Genomic DNA, 22,643 nt, shown 5'->3' on the forward strand with positions numbered 1-22,643 from the left:
CTTTAAAGCAGCACGCCTGCAGATTCCTGCTTATTTTCATGAACATTTTTGAAATGCATTGAAAAGTAAAATATTGTGAAGTGAACATAGAAAATAATTTACACACTGCAAACAGCACTTACATCCAATGTATTAAATAATACCAAAAAGAGATCAAAATATGCAAAAATTATACTAATTAATCCGTAACTGCAATATATGGTGATAAATACTGCAAAATCAACCATTAATCGCACATAACATGACTGTAAATTATTACTTAAATGATAAATCTTGGATTTTTTTTTTCTCTTAAAATTTATAATAGTACATTTTTCTCAAGTTTGATTTCCTTGAAATATTTTGGCTCATCTGGCATCACTGGAGGCAAGCAGCTTTAATTTAAAATCCTTGATTATCAACAAAATTAATATGAAAAGTGACTGGCATATTGATCTGGAATTATATATAAATAAAAACATAAGCAAACAAGGGGTTTTCTACATAAAATAAGGACTGCAACTAAGTTGTTAAAACCAGACATGCGTCCAATGAATACAGATTCCAACATTTCACTATAGGACCCCCCCTATGGGGGCATAAAAAGACCCAACATACAATCTTAAGATATAATGTTATCCTTCATGGTCATAATGTCTTGAATTTCACTTTAAAAAGTTCAAACTTCTTGTTTACTTAGAGTAATTTATTTCGTTGCTGAATTGTTTTACACTTAAAAGTTTGAACATAAATGAGCTTACATTAATGCTGCGTTTTCCAAATTCTGTCAATATTCAACCCATATATCTGACACATTATCTACCCCCAGTAAGAAAATTATCGCAAAAAGAGCAGAGACAGGGATTATGGGTGTAGCCATGTATTAGACATGCTAGAATTAAGTGGCGAATTCTATCACTATACGGTATAACACTTAAAGCCCATCATCAAGTTTAAAGCAACTGAAATCAGGTTATATATAGTGGCTCACGTATATGTTTAGTCAATGTAAACTGTGCAGATTTTCAAAAAAAGTAATTTTCTCTGAAATTCAACCAGCAGGTAGCTTGAATCTTGATTCACAGTAAAAAAAACATTCACTTTCAATCAGTGAGTCAAAAGATATAAAATATCTTTTTGTGTGGATTTTTCAACAAACAAACCAATCTCAGTTTAAATTCTGTGAAAAAAAAGCATCTTGAATTACTTATTGCACTTTAATGGTAGGTACCTCATCAGCAGTATATTAGAATCACCCATATTCCGTAAGCAGTCAATGATGGAAGCTTGATTCTTGAAGCTTCACCACATGATAGAATCCAAAGTCCCTGGTGGGAATCAAACCCACAGCAGTGAGGGGTAAGTATTTTGAAGTCTGAACAACCTTAACTTGGCCAAAGATGCCCCCCTATGACCTGATTACCTCAAGGAATGGATACAAAGTATTTAACAGTTCAATAATGTTCAACAACTGTGAATTATCAGAGCAGCCAGAAGTTCCAAGGTTATAATTAATAACTGTCAAGTCAATATAAATCCTTAAAACAATCAATTACTGGATTAACTGCTTCAATATATTGACAGTCACATTATAAAATATAGACATTTCTAGCTTATACTCTCTTACATTTTATATGATTATGCCAGTTACTTGTGACCCATCCCACCCTAACAGGACAGTGCAGGGGTAGCAGGATGAGGGAATTATTAAAACTGAGCTGTGGTTTTTACCTTTGGCCAATGTTCTGCTGAATGTGGTGGCTTTGTTTTTGGCATAAAATAACAAGGAATAATGTCCAACTTGCAGAACAGGGACATTCAGCTGGGTTTTATTAACCATCTGACTGTCCCCTCAAGGCCAGGCCTTTACCAGTGCTCTAACATCTAAATCTCAAAACCCCTGCATTATGAGACAGGATCAGGGAGCTAAACAATGGGGCCAATGCATTTATTAAATACATTCAGTGTTTCCACTTCTTGTAAAATTACTTGGGTCTCTAAGCACAACTGATAGTTCCCTACTCAAATAACAATATATTTAACCACAAACATTGATGTGTGCTCTTAACAAACATGTTGTGGTGAAATTCTTATTGTATCCACTAATCTGATAATAAGAATTAGATCTTATAATTAGAATTAGACAGGTCAGGGATCTATGCATTATTGCCACATAAAGGTTACACTTGATCTGTCTTAAAAGACCACCTTTGTCAAAAGACCACCAAAGATTTTTTAACCCTACAATTTTTTCTTTGTCTCAATTTTGTTGCTATATACAAACTTTCCAGATATGTGCTCATCCTTATATTTTACACTCACAAGAGGGGTTGGCAGTAAACAAAATGAGATGTGTTACTTGTTTACAAAGACCACCTGTTGATAAATGCATCATTTTACAATCAAAGCTTGCTAAGTCTTCAAGAAGTGGCTTTTTTTTAATTACTTAACATTATTCAGTGGGAATAATAATATTTACAGTACACTTTATATTATCAACTCCAATTAGTTAATTGATTTATCTATTAATCAATTTATTCTGTACCATGCATTACTTATAATATACCTTATTTAAGTCACTAAACTAAATTTTTGCAATAGGTCATTCATAATTATCAAAATTTAACCTATAACTGATTTTTGTAAAGCAGATGTTACCATTTTCTTTATGGTGTTTATGTTGAAACATACGAGTTTAATCAAATTTCTTCAGATTTCTACTAATTGAAGGAGGGTGATGTTCACTAATTGATGTATTTAAAGATGTTCAATATCATGCCATGACAAAGCATTATGCAGATTATAAGCAAATGATATTTAAACTATCACTTAAGTAAATTTAAAGCTTAAAATATTTACTATTACTTATGTGGTATGATTTGAGACCCCCCATGTTAATCTTGCCAACGTTCTAAATTAATGTCTTTATGCTTAGATCTATACAAACTATCGAATGTCAAAAGTTTTGAACAAATCATTTTCAAATGAAAAGTTTTATCTTTAAAATGTCAGCAAATTCTTTGTACCTACCCCTCTTAAACTATCTTTATGCTCTGTGAGACATCGTGCCGCGCATCGCGCACTTAATAAACCATTTTGTCCTGCGATAACTGTCACACCAAAACTTAAAACAACAACTATTACAATTAAAAAACTTTTAAAAACTTCCATGATAAATTCGTCCAGTGCTACACCATTCCCATTCACTACACATTTTCAATACACACTCTAACATGCTTGGTGACACAATCGTTGACACTCTAGTAAGCAAATCGCGATTTTCATTGGTTGACAAAATTTCATTCACCTGGGCGAGTCCATTTCTCTCACCTGTCCTCAAAATATAAATAAAACTAGTTTTATTGGTTAAGGGGAAGTAACACTTCGTAAACCAACTGTTGGCTTACAAGGAATTATTTCCCTTTAATTTACAGATGAAATTTACTCAATTTCTTACCTTTCAAAATGTTCTTGTACTTTTTTCATCAAAACTTGGGATTAAATACTTTGACCATTTGACTACTAATTTGCCACGGCCTAAACTGCCTTGATTTGTACAGAATAGAATAAGAATAGAATATATTGTATTGGGCGTTTACACGCATATAATCACATAATAATGATATTGTACAAGATGTACATTACTAAAAACATTACATTACGAAAGCTTAATTATAATTAGTAATCACAATGAGCAAAAGACTTTGTAACATTAAGACAATAAAGCAAATTAAATCAGTGTTTTTTAGTTTATGGGCACTAATTCGAAATTTACTTAGAGACGATCTAATTACAGGATCTTTATAATAACTTCCAATTAACCTATAGCTCTTCAGCGCTTCTTATGTAATAGTTAACCTATAGCTCTTCAGCGCTTCTTATGTAAAATTCTTCCAAGTATAATTTCCAATAACCGTAAATTATACCATACCCAGACTATGGTATAATTTTCAGTGAAGGAGTAAGTGTTTCTGGGCGGAGCTATAGGTTAAAACAGATATACCATTGCTGCGTTGACGATTTCTGGGTTTGCGAGTGAGGTTGCATAAGAGAAAGGTCACGTGACTATGGTATAATTTACGCAAACCCAGAAATCGCCAACGCACCAATGGTGTACCTGTTTTAACCTATAGCTCCGCCCAGAAACACTTACTCCTTCGATCTTAATTTGCATAGCAGAAATGACGTAAAATGAGCTGTCAATCAAAATAACATGACGCTACTGTTTTAACCTATTGCTCCGCCCAGAAAAACTGAAAATTATACCATAGTCTGGGTATGGTATAATTTACGGTTATTGGAAATTATATTTGGAAGAATTTTACATAAGAAGCGCTGAAGAGCTATAGGTTAATTGTCATGGGCACTAATTCGAAATTTACTAAGAGACGATCTAATTACAGGATCTTTAATAACTTTCAATTAACCTTCCAATTGGATGCAAGGTTAAATTTTCTTGAAATGCAGAGTATATCAGTGAATTAAGTTGGTTTTGACTATAAAAGTCGATCTAATAAAGTATTTTGTTGATCGCGTAACAAGTAATAGATATACCATTGCTGCGTTGACGATTTCTGGGTTTGCGTAAATTATACCATAATCACGTGACCTTTCTTATGCCTTAACCTCACGAGACGAAGTCGAGTGAGGTTGCATAAGAAAGGTCACGTGATTATGGTATAATTTACGCAAACCCAGAAATCGTCAACGCACCAATGGTGTATCTGTTTTAACCTATAGCTCCGCCCAGAAACACTTACTCCTTCGATCTTCAAAACTGAAAATTATACCATAGTCTGGGTATGGTATAATTTACGGTTATTGGAAATTATACTTGGAAGAATTTTACATAAGAAGCGCTGAAGAGCTATAGGTTAATATTTACATATAATGGAGATATTCCAGTTGCACCAAGAATAGCATCATTTGCAGAATTTTTGTGAACTTCAAGAATATGTTTATAAAGCTTTCAGATGCAAATGGTCACATTACAAGTTTTTAAACGAGTTTTCAACAAAATAATCATCTTTTTTAACAATACACGTATCAATATTCACAGTACCCAAAATTTTACAAGCATATGAAAGAATAGGTTTAACAGTATGATCAAAAATTAAAAAAAAAAGTTTTTAACCACCGTTTTACATCAACCAAATATCTTGATAGTTTAAAGTAAGCTCGAATTGCACGTTTATACAAGCAGTAAATGAGCCATTTGAACTGAACAAAATACCTAAATATTTTGTTGTTACTTGTTGTAAAAGTTTATTTCTGTAACAAAGACTAATTAGGATCATTTTGCATTTCCCAAATACTAACACTTGTGTCTTTTTTAGATTAACAGTTAAACAATACATACACATTATCTACATGTATATAAAGCATAATTGTAAACCACTTGCAGTATCAAGTCGTTTTTATTTGCATGCATGTATAATAAACAATTTACAGTTAATAGTACATGTTTTTTTTTGTTTAATCTGTTTTATAAATCTCTGGGCTGAACGAATTATATCTTTATTTGTAAAGGTATCGATAGAAAACTGTTGTTGAAATGATATAGTGATATTTGACTCCATATAAATTTAGTGGTGTTCTTTCATTAACGGTGTAGTATCAAACTCCTCACACTGATTACCTCCCTTGGCAGAATCTCTGTACTGATAAGGGGAGATCACTGCGTAGGAGATTGGTGTAGTATTAGAATTTTTTTAGTAGACTGGTTTGCCTTCAAGTTTTTGTTAGCCTACCTATTGATTAAAAATAAGTGATGCACAGTCAGAAATATTTTGGCAACAGAATTTTGCAGGTGAGGAAAACACACAATTAACGGTATTCTTTACTCATTTAAATAAATTTATACAAAAAAGCAGTTTAATTTTTTATATGAATAAACGTCTATTGGAATAATAAAATCTTTTCATGAAAATAACGTGTTAGATTAGCGAAAAAATGTGACAGCGTCCCTGTCAACCAGAGAAATGAGGTGGGTGGGGTAAATATTAACGTTAATTTGAGTTAAAATAACTTGTATCAACGATCGCGCCACTTAATATGAATTTTTAGAAATAAATATAATCTTTGGCGACTTTATCAGTGTTAATAATGAAATAGTGAGTAGCGAGCTCGACGAGCTGGCCCCAAGGGCCTGATCACAAAGCGAGCTTTAAGGTAACGCGAGTACCTGCTAAGTGATGGTTTTGAAAACTTTTGTCAGTGATGGTTTTGAAAACTTTCGTCCGAAGTACGGAATTGACACATCGCAACTTTTCGAATTACAAGATAACGATAAAAGCTGATGTTCTCTGATTGAAAACGGAAGCGTCGACTGGTGTCCTGCGCACTTATATAGGAACAATAATAGAAAGGGGGAACCAGAATAAACAGAAGCAGTGTATAAAATACCGAATAAAAATTTTAAAACGGAAAATGTAAAATAAAAATGAATGATTATTTTAAACTATTTTATGGTAAAAGAAAATCGAGCTCACTTTTAGGTTTTGCCTTTTTTATATTATATTAGCCTATAATTTGTGGAGGGGGATGTTTTTGAAGCCAGAATTTTGCTGTATTTGTATCCAAAATTGCTTAAAAAAAGCACTGGGTGAGAATCTCTTTTTATGAAAGAGTTCTGTCACTACCTAAAAATAAAAAATATAGAAAGATACCATTAATGATCATGTTCGGGGACCAGTTTAATTGCAATATTGTCAGATGCCCTAAATTAAATCCCTGTCCTGGAGTCAACAATGTTATTGTGTTTGTCACAAAGTCTCGACAAGAGTTCGTTAAGAAAGAAAACATTTATGTTACATTAAGAAGATATTTTAAACATCAAAGTAAATATGTTTGCCAAATTTCTTGAACATAGAATGTTTAGATCAAAAGAAAATATAGTGGATCAAACAAGCATTGTGAAAATGCTTAGGGCAATGAATCATGGCAACCTAGTTTAGGTTTAAACATATTTATTTAAACTCAAATGGGAAACAAGTTCTTGCAATTAATCACTTTTGAGTCTGTTTCCTGGAACCAACCAGTAATGGTGTCATGTGAAGAAACATGGTCGTGACCTGATTAGGGTCCGAACCCATGATCCCTGGGTTGAGAGGCAGACACCCTAACCACTAGGCAACCACAACCTGTGGATATAAAAAAAATCTGCTTGTGAATTACACACTATATTACATAAATCATGTATCTCTCAAACGGACATTTGAGTGTCTTTAATGAAGAGAAGAGTAAGATTCATATATAATCCTTAATGAATTATGGAGAGTGAGATCCATACCTTAAGGAGAAGTCCATAACAAAAAGTCTGCCAGAAATTGGTTAACACTTTGTTTATTTGCAGGAAATTATTGTGAGTTAACCAAGCTGCAGTCATGAGTGAGCAGCTGAAGTTTATTGTTCAGGAGTTGAACAAGGAGCCATTCAACAAGAACTACAACCTGATCAGCTTTGATTCCTTAGAACCCCTCCAACTCCTGCAGGTTCTCAATGATGTACTTGGAGTTGTTGATCCAAAGGTTTAAGTTTGATTAGCTTATATTTTAAATCTTAACTTCTTTGCCACCAGCATTCTCTGCAGTCTGACTTTTAAACTCTCATCTTAATATTTTAAAATGTTGTTATGGCAAGGGTACTATTACTATAGTATACTGTATATTTTGATTATAATAGGTAAAGACATTAAAAAAAATCACGTTACTCTGGAGGCATGCAGTTTTAAGTGAGCTGTGCTTTTACCACAGTCCATTGCATATTCATGTGATTGTTGCCAGGTTTATTATGCTGAAGACAGAATTGTCAAAATTTGCCACAATATTTGTTTACCAATGTATATGTTATATTTATGATAATTTTTTCAGTGATAAGTATTAGAATGTACAACTTTTTTTATAAAATTAATTATCTAATAATTCTTGATAATTTTGATTTTCTTGTTAAATACATGTACTGCAAAAACATTATTATTCATGAGGCTCTATTCTTTGCAGTTTTCGTGGATAGTTCCATTGTAATTTCATTTTGTGTGATGTACAATTACAATTACATGTATTTGTATTTTACTGTACATTTTTGCTAAAACAGACAAATCAACAAATTTAAAACCTGCAAAAGTGTCTGTTTCAACTAAACCACAATATATCATGCCCCCAAAATTAAGTGAATTTACATTACTGCATCACAGACTTGTTAATTCTGTATATTTTCAGCAAGCAATAGATATCAGGGAAGAGACACCAGATATGACGGCCATCAGAATATTTGGCTGTTTGAGAGTTCTCAAATATAAACCACCGACAGAGTAAGCTGAAACCTTTTCCTTTTAATTTAATTCATGACTTTTTATGGCTCTTATTACTATGGGCAGAATGGTGGCACACATGCACTGGTCTGTCCAGGCTATTTAAACTTAATTGGGGTATAACCGTATTTTACTGTAAACTTAACAGAAGAGGACATTGGCAGGTCTCTGTCACACTGTCAGTCAGAAGACTGAGAAAACAGTGGAATGTTTGGGCATCTGTGTCCTATGGACACATTTCTCATTAATTATCAATTTACTGTCAATAGCTTTTCATATTAAAAGTGATTATTGCCATTCTTGTAATCTTCTTATTGTGACGAGTGAAATTTCTATAAAATTGAAGGGGTAAATCTTATTTCTTAAGCATGGAGGAATTACAAAATTACCCATTAATTTATTGTGTTTGATAATACTGTTATGTAGTTGTTGTTTTTTTATTGAATACTAATTGATGTTTTATTTTACTTTTTTCAGGGATGTGTAAGTATAGTTAAGTTACATATTCGGGTATAATGGTGTTTTTATTTAGCACACCCTGACTGAATCTTCTTAAATAAACATGTTAACAACTTTTTAAAGAAATGAATATAAAGGTTTGTAAATTTTAGTTACCTTCTTGTTATCTTTAAATGGACTTGTCAGTCTTTCAATCTGGACAAAACCATTAATTAATTTTAGGAAATATTTCCTGACTAAATAACAAACTATCCAGACCTTGATCAGATGTGCTGCTTGATTTTGGTCTGCACTGGTATGCTGCCAACAGGCTGATAGTTAGTAAAACTTTCTCTTCTTGTTTCATATTGTAAGGAATCTTACAAATTCAATTAATTCAAATAAATCATACTTATTTTCCATTTAAAGAGTGTTATGATTAGATTTTGTAGTTTCTTACCCATATGTTTGTGCTGTGTTGTGTTTTGAAGGAGTACATTTAGGACAGGATTGGTACAGGGTGATAAACCTATAATTTATCATATAATGGAATGGATGTTGAAGAATATACCTGGCCTGCAGAAACGAGCCTACCTGGCAAAGTTCCTCGTTAAAGTCGAGGTCCCAGCTGATATCAAACAAGATGACCAGATGGTAGATCTTTATCAACAGGTAAAAATATAATTGATATCGTCATTGCAGTGAATATACAGACATTTATCTTTAAATATTCTTAGACTGTAATTTGGTTTTGGTAAATATGGATATGTATCATATACTAATAATAAATCAAAAGTGAACATATTCATTTGCGTCCTTGATTACTAAAGTGCACATATTCATTTGTGTCCTTGATTACTAAAAGATTCTTGAAATTAAAAGCTACCTTTCAAGTACTGCTATCGAATGCTGTAGTCAATATGTAACATATTGTTTTTGTTTATATTTGACAGTATGATGAGTTGATAGAGACGTTCAAGGAATTACACAAACAGTCGGAGAGCTTGAAGAACTCCGGGTATAACACAGGAGAGATCAGAAAAGATATATCAAACATGGAGGATGAGAAGGAGCAGCTTATTAAACGAGTTGAACGCCTTAAAAGAAAGGTACACCAGCTTAATATCTTGATAATGAAACGGTCAGTGGTAACCACTCCCAGCCCAATCCCTTCCTTGCCTAAGGCATATTGCATGGACTTGGAGTTCTTTGATTTTTCTAGAAAGTTTTAACGTTTGTCATTCAACAATGCTTGATATTAAAATGGCTATTGGACCTGAAGGTAACAATAACACAAAAATACCTATATTTGGCTTAAATAATAAAAAAGAGAACAAGGCATCTAGTTATTTAAATATCCATTAATCAGGAGATCTACATTTCCTTTTGTTATAACTACATGCAACTCCTAATAGAACTTACACTAACTGACATCTTAAAGATTTTGATGTCTTATTTCCTTTTAAGGACTTCTGCCTTTTGGTGAAGTTTCAGATAAATTTGGTCAATTTTTTACAAAAATCACCTTTAAAAAGCCAATTTTATTACTTTTCCTTAAAGTTAGGCACTGAATCTAAATTAAGTTTTTAGTCAGTAAAAGTTTCTTCGTGGAGAAATCTATTTTTTTGACACTTTTTACTCCTGTCGTGTTGCATCAAAAGGGATAATTTTTGGTTTTGTTACTTTTTACTCTTTTTTGTGTTGTCTTTCTAATGAAACTTTTTTGGGTGTTAATTTCAGGTTAAAGCAACACCCAAAATGCTAACATTGTTAAATTTAAACCCCAAAGGAATCTTCGACGGGGAGAAAATTTTAAAGAAAAGAAAACCCTTGCTAAAACAGAGCAGGAGAAATTTAACCCTCTGGTATAAAAAATTATTTTTTTTCAGAAATTTGTATATATTGGTTACTTCCCCTTCTTGATGCAGCATTTGCAGCTGTATTGCAAAATTGAGAAAGTTGAAACAAAAAGTCACATTGATTTAACAGATAAATTTTAATAGATTTGTGCCTAGAGGATATTGTTTTGAAATAAGCTTAATGGACCAGTTTTAAGTCTATATAAGTTAAACATTTCACGAACCATTTTATACAATCTTGTGTTAAAATTATAAAAGAGACAAAGTAGTACAACACTGTGTAGCTGGTTATGTTTTTAGTCTTACCATGCTAAATATCAAATATGAACTATGAAAATTTCAAAATAAGTATTGTACTTACAGAATAGCAAATAATTAAATTAATATGAGATCTTGATATTATTGAAGAAAATGTGTAGTTTATAAAATGTGCATGTATAATATAGGTTTATTAATCATTCATTAATCATTGTACAATATAGGTTCATTAATCACTGTACAATATTAGTTCATTAATCATTGTACAATATAGGTTCAATAATCATTGTACAAAATAGGTTTATTAATCATTGTACAGTATGGGTTCATTAATCATTGTACAATATAGGTTCATTAATCATAGTACAATATGGGTTCATAAATCATTGTACAATATAGGTTCAATAATCATTGTACAATATAGGTTCAATAATCATTGTACAATATAGGTTCATTTATCATTGTATGATAAAGGTTCATTAATCATTGTACAATTATATAAGTTCATTAATCATTGTACAATAAAGGTTCATTATTCATTGTTCACATTAATCATTTATATATAAGCAAGTCATGTTTGATATAGATTCAGCACTCGGAACAGAAGATGAAGCGTTTACAGCAACAGTTACATGATCATAGACAAGCTAGTGTTGGAGCAACAGCTGAGGGTAAATATGACATTCATTCTTTATAGACCAATGTTGAAATTTTAACTTTCATTTCAAAAAGTATAATTTGTGGCTGAGGGGCTGCCTTCATAGGTCGAGACATCAGAATTATTGTCTGTTCTGAAAAAAAGGCGAGCTATTATGACCATTTTGGCATTGCTGTAGTTGTTGTCGTGCAAAATCTTTAATGTAGACCATTATTCAAACAGTTTAAAAGTAAACAGCATGAAATTTGGAGCACTTGCTTATATTGACAAGGTGCGGTTGTTAGACAAGGGGCATAATCATGAAAGCTGTTTTTGGAGTTTGTTCATTTTGCCATGGTTCTGCACCTTTAAAGCTTATTTTAGGTATAGATATTTAAAATGTAATGAATTAATTATTTCTAGGTCTGTTACAAAGATTGGAAGAAGAGAGTAGGGCTAACAGCTATATCGTAAAGGAGAGACTTCCAAAGGATATAGAATCAAAGAAGAAGAGTGTTGCGGACCTTCAAAGGGTTGTTGCTGAACCAGCCATGGGTCAGGCTGACCTAGAGGAATTACATAATAAGGTGTGTGATATATTAATTTGTGAAGGAGTTGATTGTTCAAAGAAAGAAAAGGTTATTTCATAAGAGCTGTCATTTTATGGAATTTGGCATTTCACTAAATCTTCCAGATTTAAATTGCTTTAATTAATTTGTTTAAAATTATATGCTTGTTGTGAAATACATATTTATCAAATTGTTTAACTATGGTTAGCTAAAATTTACTTTTAAAAATCATGAAAATAACCAAAATGGAACCAAAAGTAATCAGCCTTTGCCACCTCTATAGAGCCAGCCGAGCCTGCATTTCCTAGCAATCTGAACTAGCAGCTCAAGTTTACTATTTACATATGAGATACTACTGTTTATCCCTACATGATGGTAAGAGGCGACTTATTGAGTTTAAATTACTGGAGTCTATGCATCTCTTAGCTCCAACAGGTAATGTGGTTTTGACCCCCTGGTGTTGATTTAAAGTTGTAATACCGGAGGTAAGCCAAAATCATCTTTTCTGTTTGGGCGCCACTCGACCTAAATTGTCTTGTTGCGCCTACTTATAAAACCAAACATAATATTGTCACCATATTGCAATAACGTGTTAAGTCCTAAATTTAATAATAGGAGTTAACCAGATATTGCACTAAGGTGACAAATTATGAGATGCTAACATCCATTAAACCTTGAATGAAATGTTCCAAATTGCAGGCTTTCTACTGGTCCCTACTTTTCCTACTTTTCCCTACTTTTTTCTTTTGATCCCTACTTTGCCCTACTTTTTTCTGAAATAGCCCTATTATCCCTACTTTTTCATTTTGAAATGAAATGAGAAAGGAAGATATTTAAAATGGTATTTCAGTTGTATTTCAGTTGCAATTGATTAATAGTTCAGGTGTGTGTTAGTGTCTCCTTGTGATGTCCACCCTTGAAAGACTCATGGTCAGAGCTGCATTACTGGTACTAGTACTGCAGTATATACTGGAGCAATTTTGCAAGTACTGGTACTGATACTGAATTACTCTTACAAAATTTTGCTACAACTCAGGTACTGGTACTGCATTACTGTCTTAAAAAAGTGGTACTGCTACTGCATTACTAGGCAGTATTTTTGGTTTTGATAAAAATGTCTTTATTTTTACTCATAAAGTAAAGCTGTAAATTCCAGGTATTATTTTATTTTTGTGAAAAAGTAAGTTATCAAATCTATAAATAATTTGCTGCAATATTCCTTCAAATGTTAACATAGTATTCATCATAAAAAAGCACCAAAGACTTAAAGTAAAATTAAATTGAGATAAACAGAGTCAATATCTCTTTACTGGTAAAATATCCTTATTGCAATCTTATTACTTTGTATTTACTAGTAAAAAAAGAGCAAAATAAACACTAATAAATTACTTCTATTCTAAATAATCATATTTCAAGTGATATTGTTAGCACCATAAAAAAGTTATTTACTTTGGTATAAATTGAACAGAGGTGTGAAGGTGTAAAAGGCAACAAAAAGACTGGTGTGTTTAAAATGTAAGATTATTGCATTGTATTACAGTTGACTGCGGTTACAAAACAATAACATATGACATGAATATATGATGATTATTGTTTGTAAAAAGTATGTTTGTTCATTTAAGTTGTAAAAATGCAATGTCAACTTTAAAGTAAATGATTTTATTTCTTTGTGGAATAATGTTTGCAATTATTTTGAATGACACTGTGTATTTATTCAAACTTTGATGAATATATAAAAGTATTAGTACTGGTACTTAATTACTTCCCCCAAAAAAGTACTGGTACTGCAGTACCAAGCTAAAATCAAGTACTAGTACTGGAAATGGTACTGCAAAACTTGGAGTACTGGAACTGGTACTTAAGTACTACAGCCTTAGTACTGATGCAGCTCTGCTCATGGTGCCTTGGCAAAACATTCAGCAACATTCTGCCTATGAGGTGCATGTCTTTCAAGCATGGACTGAACTGAAGATACACACAGCCTGGTGTGGTCTTGGTGATGGTATGTTTTGCTTATTCTTAACTAAAACGGTAAGAAATTCCTACTTTGTCCCTAGTTTTTAACATCAGAAATCCCTACTTTGCCCTACTTTTTGGTAAAAAAATGCCCTACTTTTTCCCTAGTTTTTTTGGTAGATGCAGTAGAAAGCCTGAAATTGAAAGCAGGGCAAAAGATCTATTACAAAAATTCACTTGCAGGTTAATTATTTTGTTATTTGTATTATACAGATTGGGGATTTGAACACGGAGATCAATCAGCTTGTAGAAAAGAGAATGAGAAGTGGCGAGCCTATGGATGATAAACTGTCCCTCTTCAGACAACAGGTGCGTTAACACATGTAACAGGAAGCTGAAAATTAAAATTAGTTTATAGAATTACTTTTGCAAAACATTGTATCAATTCAAAAACGTTGTATAAATTCCAAAATCTAACCCTTTCCATTTAGCGTTATTGTTTGAATATATGTTTACAGACCCTAAATCAAGAGTTTTCATAATTCGGCACAACATGTATTTATAAAATCTACATTTAACTTGGCACCGTTTTTGCAATATTTTGTGTTTATTGTTAATCTTATGTATTAAAGATTATAACAATCGCTGTAAAAAGGGTATGGATGAATCTTTTGTACATGTCATTCTTTTGTTTACATGTATATATGTTATTGTTTACCAGACCTGGGGATGATTACAATGATCAGTAATTGATTTAATTACAATTACTTTCAGATTTTATTGTAATTGATTATTATTGATTACTCAGACTTGCCTCTGTAATCAATTAAATTACAATTACTTTAAGAGAGTAATTGATTGATAATTGATTACATTCAATGTAAAGTAGAATCCCTACTTAAGACCACCCCTGAATTAAGACCACCCCCTTAATAAGACTATTTTTTACAAGGTTCTTTATGTCAATGGTTACATGATCCAGAATTAAGAACAAATGCTTATCCACTTTTAAGTCAACTTGATTCAATCCAAATGTTTTGCATTACTCTTAATTTGACCCCAACTATTGAGACCACTGATATTAAAGTCAACACCTATCTAGATCTTAAATTTGTTGTTATGATCTGCTTGAATTACATATAAATGTATTTGATTTATACAGAATTTATTTTAGTTTGATTGTGTAGGAATCTATAAGCTTATAGACACGGTTTTGATTCTGTCCCTGTAACCGACAAGTACTGAGCAATAAATGTCAAGTTTCTTGCTCAGGGAAACAAGGACTTGTCCCTGACAGGGTTTTGAACCCACACAGCTAGTGATCCATAGATTACTAGTCCATTGCGTTATCCACTTGGCCATGCCACCACTCAACACGTATATTTGTGTTATTGTTTACATAAATTTATGTTATTGTTTACTTTTAGGCTGCTATTATAGCTCACAAGAAGGAGAACGCAGCAGAGAATCTTCGTGAAGCTCGTGACGAGTATTCTAGATTGATGCACGAGGTTGACGAGAAACGAGAGCTGGCCAAACAAGCTAGTGGAGGCGGAGAGGTCCTCAAAGGGGAAGAGGTATATCCGGTTTATGATAACTGTAATAAAATGCATCAAGTATTTTTCTTACTCGCTTCTCATAATTCCTCAATTAAACAAACTGTCCAGTACATTATAATACTATATATGCTCAGCATAAAAAAGAATGCTTACATCTCGTATGACAGCAGATATGATGTCAATAAAGCAAAAGGCATCAGGAAAATTACTTCTATGCTTAGTTCAACATATTTTTATGAATTCTCTTTTCTATAAGCATGTAAGAATGGAAATAGATATATTAATTTTTCTGGCATTGCAGTATATAAATGCATGGTTTATCATTCAAACGCTTTGTAATTGATCACTCAGGAGGCCTATTAGTCATCATGATTATATTCCTGTGCATTTGAACTTAAACTGTGCATTATTCTACATCAAAGCATTCAAAAATGGATATTAATTTCCTAATTTTAAATAACTTTTACATTTATGTGGTATAAAATGAGATTATATTGTCTTCATGGCTTATTGGTGAGGATTTCTTTACAAGAATCACCATAACCTTAAGTCGGAATAGTACAATTTTTTATTTTCTTAAAAAATAATTTTTGTATACTGTGTTTTTTTTTCTCATGGAGGAAATACTTTTCAAACTTTACTTTCTTATATTGATCAGATGTGGGTCCTTGTCATTGTGTAATAGATTATATGTGTGTTTTGTCATTGTGCCATAGATTATATGTGTTTAATATGTTTTCAGTTTAAACGTTACGTGAACAAGTTACGTAGCAAGAGTACCATCTACAAGAAGAAACGTTCGGAGCTGGCCGAGTTAAAGGCGGAAGTTGGTGTGTTGTCTAGGTCGGAGGAGATCTTGAGAATGAGGGATGAGAACATCGATCAACAACTGGTAATATATGACTTCCCTTCATTCATATACACAGTTTCAGCCAATTATTGCTGAGAGTTTGTATGAAGCATGTCTCTTGTGAGATAAAATTTTATTTTTCGAATTTCTGCTCCTTATAGCAACATATAAGTTAAATTAATCTGGTAAGAGATAAGAGGAGGAACAACAAATCAACTTCATTTTTTATCTTGATTTCATTTATAAGATTGACCAGTTTTCGTCACAATCATGACCTACGTTTGAATACAAGATGGCTTTAGCAGATGACACATCTTGTTGGGATCTTCTTCAACAGCAGCCATATTCAGTTTCATTCTTGTCACAGATTGCCTGTGGGGAAAAATATATTTTTTTTTTCTTCAAAAAATTGATTTTCCCTGGTTCTGTACATCCCGGCCTGCTTGATCCATGCTTGGAATTGTTTTAAAATATTATTTTGATTTGTAATGATGTAGAATTGCTTTCTTACTATGAAAGCAGCAACACAAGCATAAATTTCTGATGTAGTTTTTGTGCAGTACCAAATTGTTATTTTGGCCCCATTTATATTCCACTGATCATTATTTAGCACTCTTACCTAAAACTATAACAAGTTGACCAAGACTATAGTGATGTGAATGAAAACAACCTCCAGATATAAAAAATAGATTATCGTTTTAATTAACATTCTATTATAGTCGGCATTAGAGACGAAGCATGGTGTTGGAGGTTATAGACAGACGCAGGAGGACCTTGAGAAAGTCTCGTCAAAGAAGAGTAACCTTGATCACAAGAAGGGACAGACACTGGAAGAGATATCTGACATGGTGAGGGTACTAAATAAGCGTATTGCTGAGAAGAAAGGAGCTCTCGCACCAATTATAAAGGAGTTACGTCCCCTGAGACAGCAAGCTCAGGTAAGCAATTAAATAATATGTGTCTAAATTTATTACACACTCGTGCCGCTTTTGGGACTAAAAATGGTATTGTACAGCAGTGCATATATTTTGACGTGACACCATTTGCGTTATATAAACATAGCATCATGATGCACTAAATGTTAACGTTATAATATATTACAGGCGAATCAATGAAAAATGGTTCTTTTTCACTTCAAACGGTCTTAATTTTTGGTATGTGATAAATAAAATATTAAGTTCATAACTGAATTTTTTGAACTCATCCAATAAATTCAGTATTAATCTTTTACTCATTCAATATCCTCTATATATAAAATTATGTATAAAAAGTTCAAAATAGCAAAATATTTTCTTATATTTATGGACATGCCATTGTACTTTTCCTATTGTAAATGTTTAGTGTATTTTGAAAACATTTATCAATTTTGTACATAAGTAAAGAATAAAGGACCTCATCAGTGTTTTCATCTCTTTGCAATAAAACATTGTTTTACCATATAGTTATCTCCCCTGTAGCATTCACACAACCTATAGGGACAAGTGAATATTTTCCTGAATATAAAACTTGTATATAAATATCAAATGGACAAGTAAGAAAATGTTTATGATAAATGGGAACCGGTAAATCTAATTTAGATATTGCTAGCCCTATGTGGATATTAAACAAGTTAGGCTAGGCAAAATCACTACATTTGTAAAGTTGACAGCATTTTACTTATTGGAAACAAATCGAAAAATTTCTTTAAAAATTACTGCCTTAAACGCAGACAAAAAGTCAAAGAAGTAGTCAAATTAATGTAAATACAAATACATTCTTACAGGAGCTGACACAGGAATACAATGACAAGAAACATGCTTATGATACAGCATCAGCTGGTCTCGAGTCAAACATGTCCAAACTTGAACAAGAGGTGAGTTACTTAACATACTAACCAACTTTATCACAGTAACAAAAATTATAAAAATGGGAAACTGATCAAGAGAAAAAATTACAGACTGTAACAGTGCTTGATGAAACTGTTGTTTCTCTACGAACTGATTGTTGAATGTCTTTTAGCATTACATTGTTAAGTCTGGAAATAAGTTTTGCTGATAATAGTTAATTGAGGTAAAATTTGTAAGTGTCTTATAAGTTTTTGATTTAAAATTATTTTTCTAATAACAGAATGTACACAGACCAATGAAAATCCTGAGATTTGAGACAGAACTTAGAAAATATTATTTATAACCTCAAGGCCTGTACTGGTGTCAGTCGAGGAAACACAGTCTCAATTTGAGTATGGCTCGAACCCATAACTCCTGTGTTGAGAGGCAGACACCTTAACCACTAGGTTTCATAAATACTGATACTTGTTTTATTACAAGGTCCGAGGTTTACATGAAAAAACTACAGGGAATTTTACTTTCTTTTGGTTTTAAAAAAAGAGAAACGTGTACAAGAAGAAATGAAAAAACCAGCTAAAGATATATCTGAGGAAAAAAAAATGGTTTTTTTTAAAATTTTTCGTTTTTTGGCCCTATCAAATGGTTGTTAGCCAAGCCACAAGGCTTATAAACTTACTGAGCAGTTCAAGCACATGTACATCAACTAAAGATGTGCCAGTTCAGTTCCATTTTCATGCACCCTTACCTTCATGCACTGTTACCTGAACGAAACATGTGCCAGCTCAGTTCCAAAGATATACTATGCTTGTCTTTGAGAAAAATACCTTTTAGTGCAGAAATTTATTGAAATTGTATAAAATTCTTAACGAATATGTCTAATTTTATTAAAAAAAAAATACAAATATGTATGGGGAAAAATGGGATTAAACCCAATTTTCTAAATAAAGTTTAAACCTTTTTTTAAAAAAAAAAACCTGCTAGTGTTTTTAAAGACACTGTTTTCAAATTTATATTATGTCCCCTATATAAATGGGGGAGAGTGTAACCATAACATGGCCCCATTTTTTTGTGAAATTTTTTAAAATTTTATATTATATTTTCAAAAAGGGCTGGTTTGCAAAATTAAAAGTATTTTTAAATATCATTTTTTAGCATAGTAATATATTAAGAATGGAATGAATGAATCACCTAGAGGGTTTCCCGTTTTCTGACCAAAAAAAACCAATGGCTCCCTTTTTTAAAAAATAAAAAGTTTTTTTTTTTGATGCAAAAATGAAAAAAAAAAAATGTCAAAATCGAAAATTTAAAATTTGGTTTTTTCCCTGCATTTATAAATTTAAAATTTAATTGTTTAAAAAATTTTTTTTGTTTTGTCCAATAGGGGAAAAATACGTCAGAAAGATACCAAAACAGGAAAATTTAAACGGGGGGAAAAAGGTTTTCGGAACAGCAAAAGGGGGTTTGGGGAAAACCAGCAGGGGGCGCTGCAACAGATTAAAAAGTGGCGGGGGGTATTTTAAAGAAAATGGAGATTAAACGTATGTGTATTGGAAACGGACAAAACTGGCGTGGGGCCAGGGGGGGAGGGTTATAATTACATGGGGAAAAGCCCCTGCTATGTTAGAAGATGAAAAAACTTTTTTTATAGACACTTTTGTTCTTAAAAATTTGTCATTTACCCTAATTTCTGCCTTTTTAATTACTTTTAAAAAGAAATGTTGTGCCCGAAAAAAACTGCTTCGTCAATTATTTTTTTTTTAGATAAAATTTTTTTTCCAAAAAGTTTTGTTTTTTCCCCAAATATTGAAAAATTTAAATAAAAGAAATGTTTTTTGGCAAGAATTAAAATTAATTTTTTTTTAATAATTGAGTTTGTGACTTTTTACATCAAAATTTTTGTGGTTTTTTTGCTATTTTAAAATTTTTTACTTTTTAAAACTTACAGTCCAAAAATCAATAACTTCAAAAAAAAGGAAAGTATTTTCCATAAATAGTTTTAAAAGCGTAAAAAAAAGGCCCTAATTTAACCTTTTTTCAATTTTAAAAATTTTTGTTTGGAAAAATTTTTAAACCCTTAAGATGGGAAATTTTGACTTCAAAAAAATGTTGTTTTTTTTTCTTCAAATTTTAAGTACTTTATAGCATAAAACCTTCATAATTGTTTTATTTTTATGTTAACATCAGAAGATCAAAAATGTAGTAAAAAAACTTGTACGAATAAAATTGATTTGAGCTAGCCCAAGGCACTTACTACATTTTGTATGTACAGATATTACCTATAATGACATTGTGTCAAATATGCAAAAAAATAGTTTGTAACTCGATTAAGAATGGGGTAGATATATAACAGTAGAAACACTTAATTCATATTTTTGAATTTCACGTTTATTACAAGGTGCCGCAAATCAATTGTTTTTAAAAAAATTTTGCAAAAGTGTTCCACAGTCGTAGGAAAAGTGATTTTTTTTTTTAAAATTTACTCTATAAATAAAAAAAACCCAATTTTAGAAATGCTTTAGATAAAAAAAACGGAAAAAAGTACCAGTATAAAAAATTAAAATTGCGGGCCCCGGGTGACATGGTCAAACGATGTTAGTCTAAATTTCCCCCTCGGACAAAATTCAAAGCATTAGAAAAGATGGAAAATAGCCATCCCAAACCTAATGGTCTGCACTTTTGCTATTCAGTCCCCGATATTAAAATTTTTTAAATTTTCCCTAAAAATGATGAATGGTTTAGTCCAGATTGAACAATGGAATTGTCCAATAAAGATAAATAGCAAAAATTGGTTAAAAAAACAACTAATAAATAAATGAAATTTCAAAGAAACAATGAATTTTTGAGAAAACATTAAAAACCCGGTTTTTTAAACAGTGAAAAAAATTAAAAAAAACCAAAAGGGTTGTTTTAAGCCAACCTTTTTACAACCCCGTTTTATCTGTTTTTTTAAATGGGTTAAAATATTGAAAAATTGAAGAGGCCCCAAAAATTTCCCCGGGAAAAAACACACCCAAAAAAACAACAACAAAAAAAAAAAACCCAAAAGCAGGGCAATTAACCCGAAATAGTAAAATTTTTGAAAAAAGATTTATCATTTTCCAAAAGCTTTATTAAAATATACTGTTTTTAAAATGCCCAAAGGGGGTACGGAAAAATTTAAAAAGGAAAGGGAAACACGGGAAAATTTATTTTAACCCCTGATCCGCAAAAATTAGGAACCCTGTAAAGGGAAATTTTTCCTTTAAAATTTTAACCCCTTTAGTAAAAAAAACCCCCTTTTTCCCGGGCAACTGAAAACAGGCGAAAACCCCCTTTTTTAATTTTTAAAAATTTTTTTACCTTTTGGGGGAAATATAAAAAAAAAAAAAAAGTTTTTAACCCGCTTTTAATTTTTCGAAAGGCTCCCCGCGCAAAAACTGGGGCTAAAAATGCTATTTTTGAAAAAAATGTTCCAAAGGGGAGACAAAAAAAATGTTTTAATTTAAAAAAAAAACTTATATTAAAAAAATATTTTTTGCCTTTTTAAAATTAAACCCTTTTAATTTTTAAATAAAAGAAAATGCATTTTTAAATAATTTTAAAAAAAAAGTGTTAACCCCAAAATTGGGGTATTTTTAAGGGGGTTTTGACCCTTTTTTTGCCCCTGAAATTCTGAAGCGCAATACAAGACTAACTTGAGTTAGACTCAAATTCCCTCTTTGCAATTTTTGGTAAAAAAGTGGTACAAATATTTGAGTTAGACCCCTGTTTTATGTTAAATATTCTGATATAAATTTGAAAACAAAATTGTTTTGTTAATTTAAACATTGTTTAAAATATTTTGCAAGTCTGTAGAAGAAAACTTTACAAAAGACTAAAATCCTTTAATATTTTTCTAATTAATATATCATGCTAGCTGACTTTAGATGAAAGTACACTTCTATAATTCTTCTTTTTCAATTTGTTTTGAGATTCAGATTTTACTTAAGATCTTTTGCAGATTATCTGTGCAATAAAATTTGAATTCTAAACAAAATGCAAACAGTTTTGATTCATATAGTGTATGAACAGTAGTCATGAACAATGATGACTGACAATCCAGGTATATATTATGATATCATCAAAGTTTGAAAAAACAGGGAATGTACATTTTCCTATAACTCATATTTGTACAAAGAAGAAACATTTTATTTACTCAATGCACACCATTACCACCATTGGTGCTTAAATGCTGTGATTCTGATATTACTGTTATGCGCTAAATCTTAATGAATTTAATGTATGTGGTCCTCTTTTCTGATGATATAATCATTTATAAATATCAAATATTTTCAAAAATGAAAGCCGCTGTTAGACCATGCTTTTATTACATATTTTGTATTTACTTTCTCAACTGTTTAGAGTATATTTTGAAGGCGTGAA

General features: G+C 31.5%; 2 protein-coding genes across 2 annotated transcripts in view; one reads left to right on the forward strand and one right to left on the reverse strand.

Moving 5' to 3' along the window:
• Positions 1-3,247, reverse strand: part of LOC132741020 (anosmin-1-like) — a 43,815-nt gene extending 40,568 nt beyond the window's left edge. The window contains exon 1 of the mRNA XM_060729098.1: positions 3,010-3,247. Within this exon, the coding sequence (XP_060585081.1) occupies positions 3,010-3,150 (141 nt within the window). The 5' untranslated portion in view covers positions 3,151-3,247. The remainder of the gene's footprint in view (positions 1-3,009) is intronic.
• A 2,453-nt stretch (positions 3,248-5,700) lies between these two features.
• LOC132741028 (intraflagellar transport protein 81 homolog) lies at positions 5,701-18,776 on the forward strand. The gene is given in 16 exon segments (XM_060729107.1): positions 5,701-5,788; positions 7,334-7,508; positions 8,199-8,290; positions 8,768-8,773; positions 9,220-9,400; positions 9,682-9,837; positions 10,469-10,507; positions 10,510-10,593; positions 11,432-11,516; positions 11,906-12,069; positions 14,281-14,376; positions 15,435-15,584; positions 16,309-16,458; positions 17,136-17,354; positions 18,179-18,268; positions 18,723-18,776. Coding segments are annotated over 15 exon segments (1,710 nt in total). The 5' UTR covers positions 5,701-5,788; positions 7,334-7,364.
• Positions 18,777-22,643: the final 3,867 nt, after the last annotated feature.

Source organism: Ruditapes philippinarum, unplaced genomic scaffold (genome assembly GCF_026571515.1).
Source record: "Ruditapes philippinarum isolate M1 unplaced genomic scaffold, ASM2657151v2 ctg204_1_1_1_1, whole genome shotgun sequence".
Taxonomy (NCBI): domain Eukaryota; kingdom Metazoa; phylum Mollusca; class Bivalvia; order Venerida; family Veneridae; genus Ruditapes; species Ruditapes philippinarum.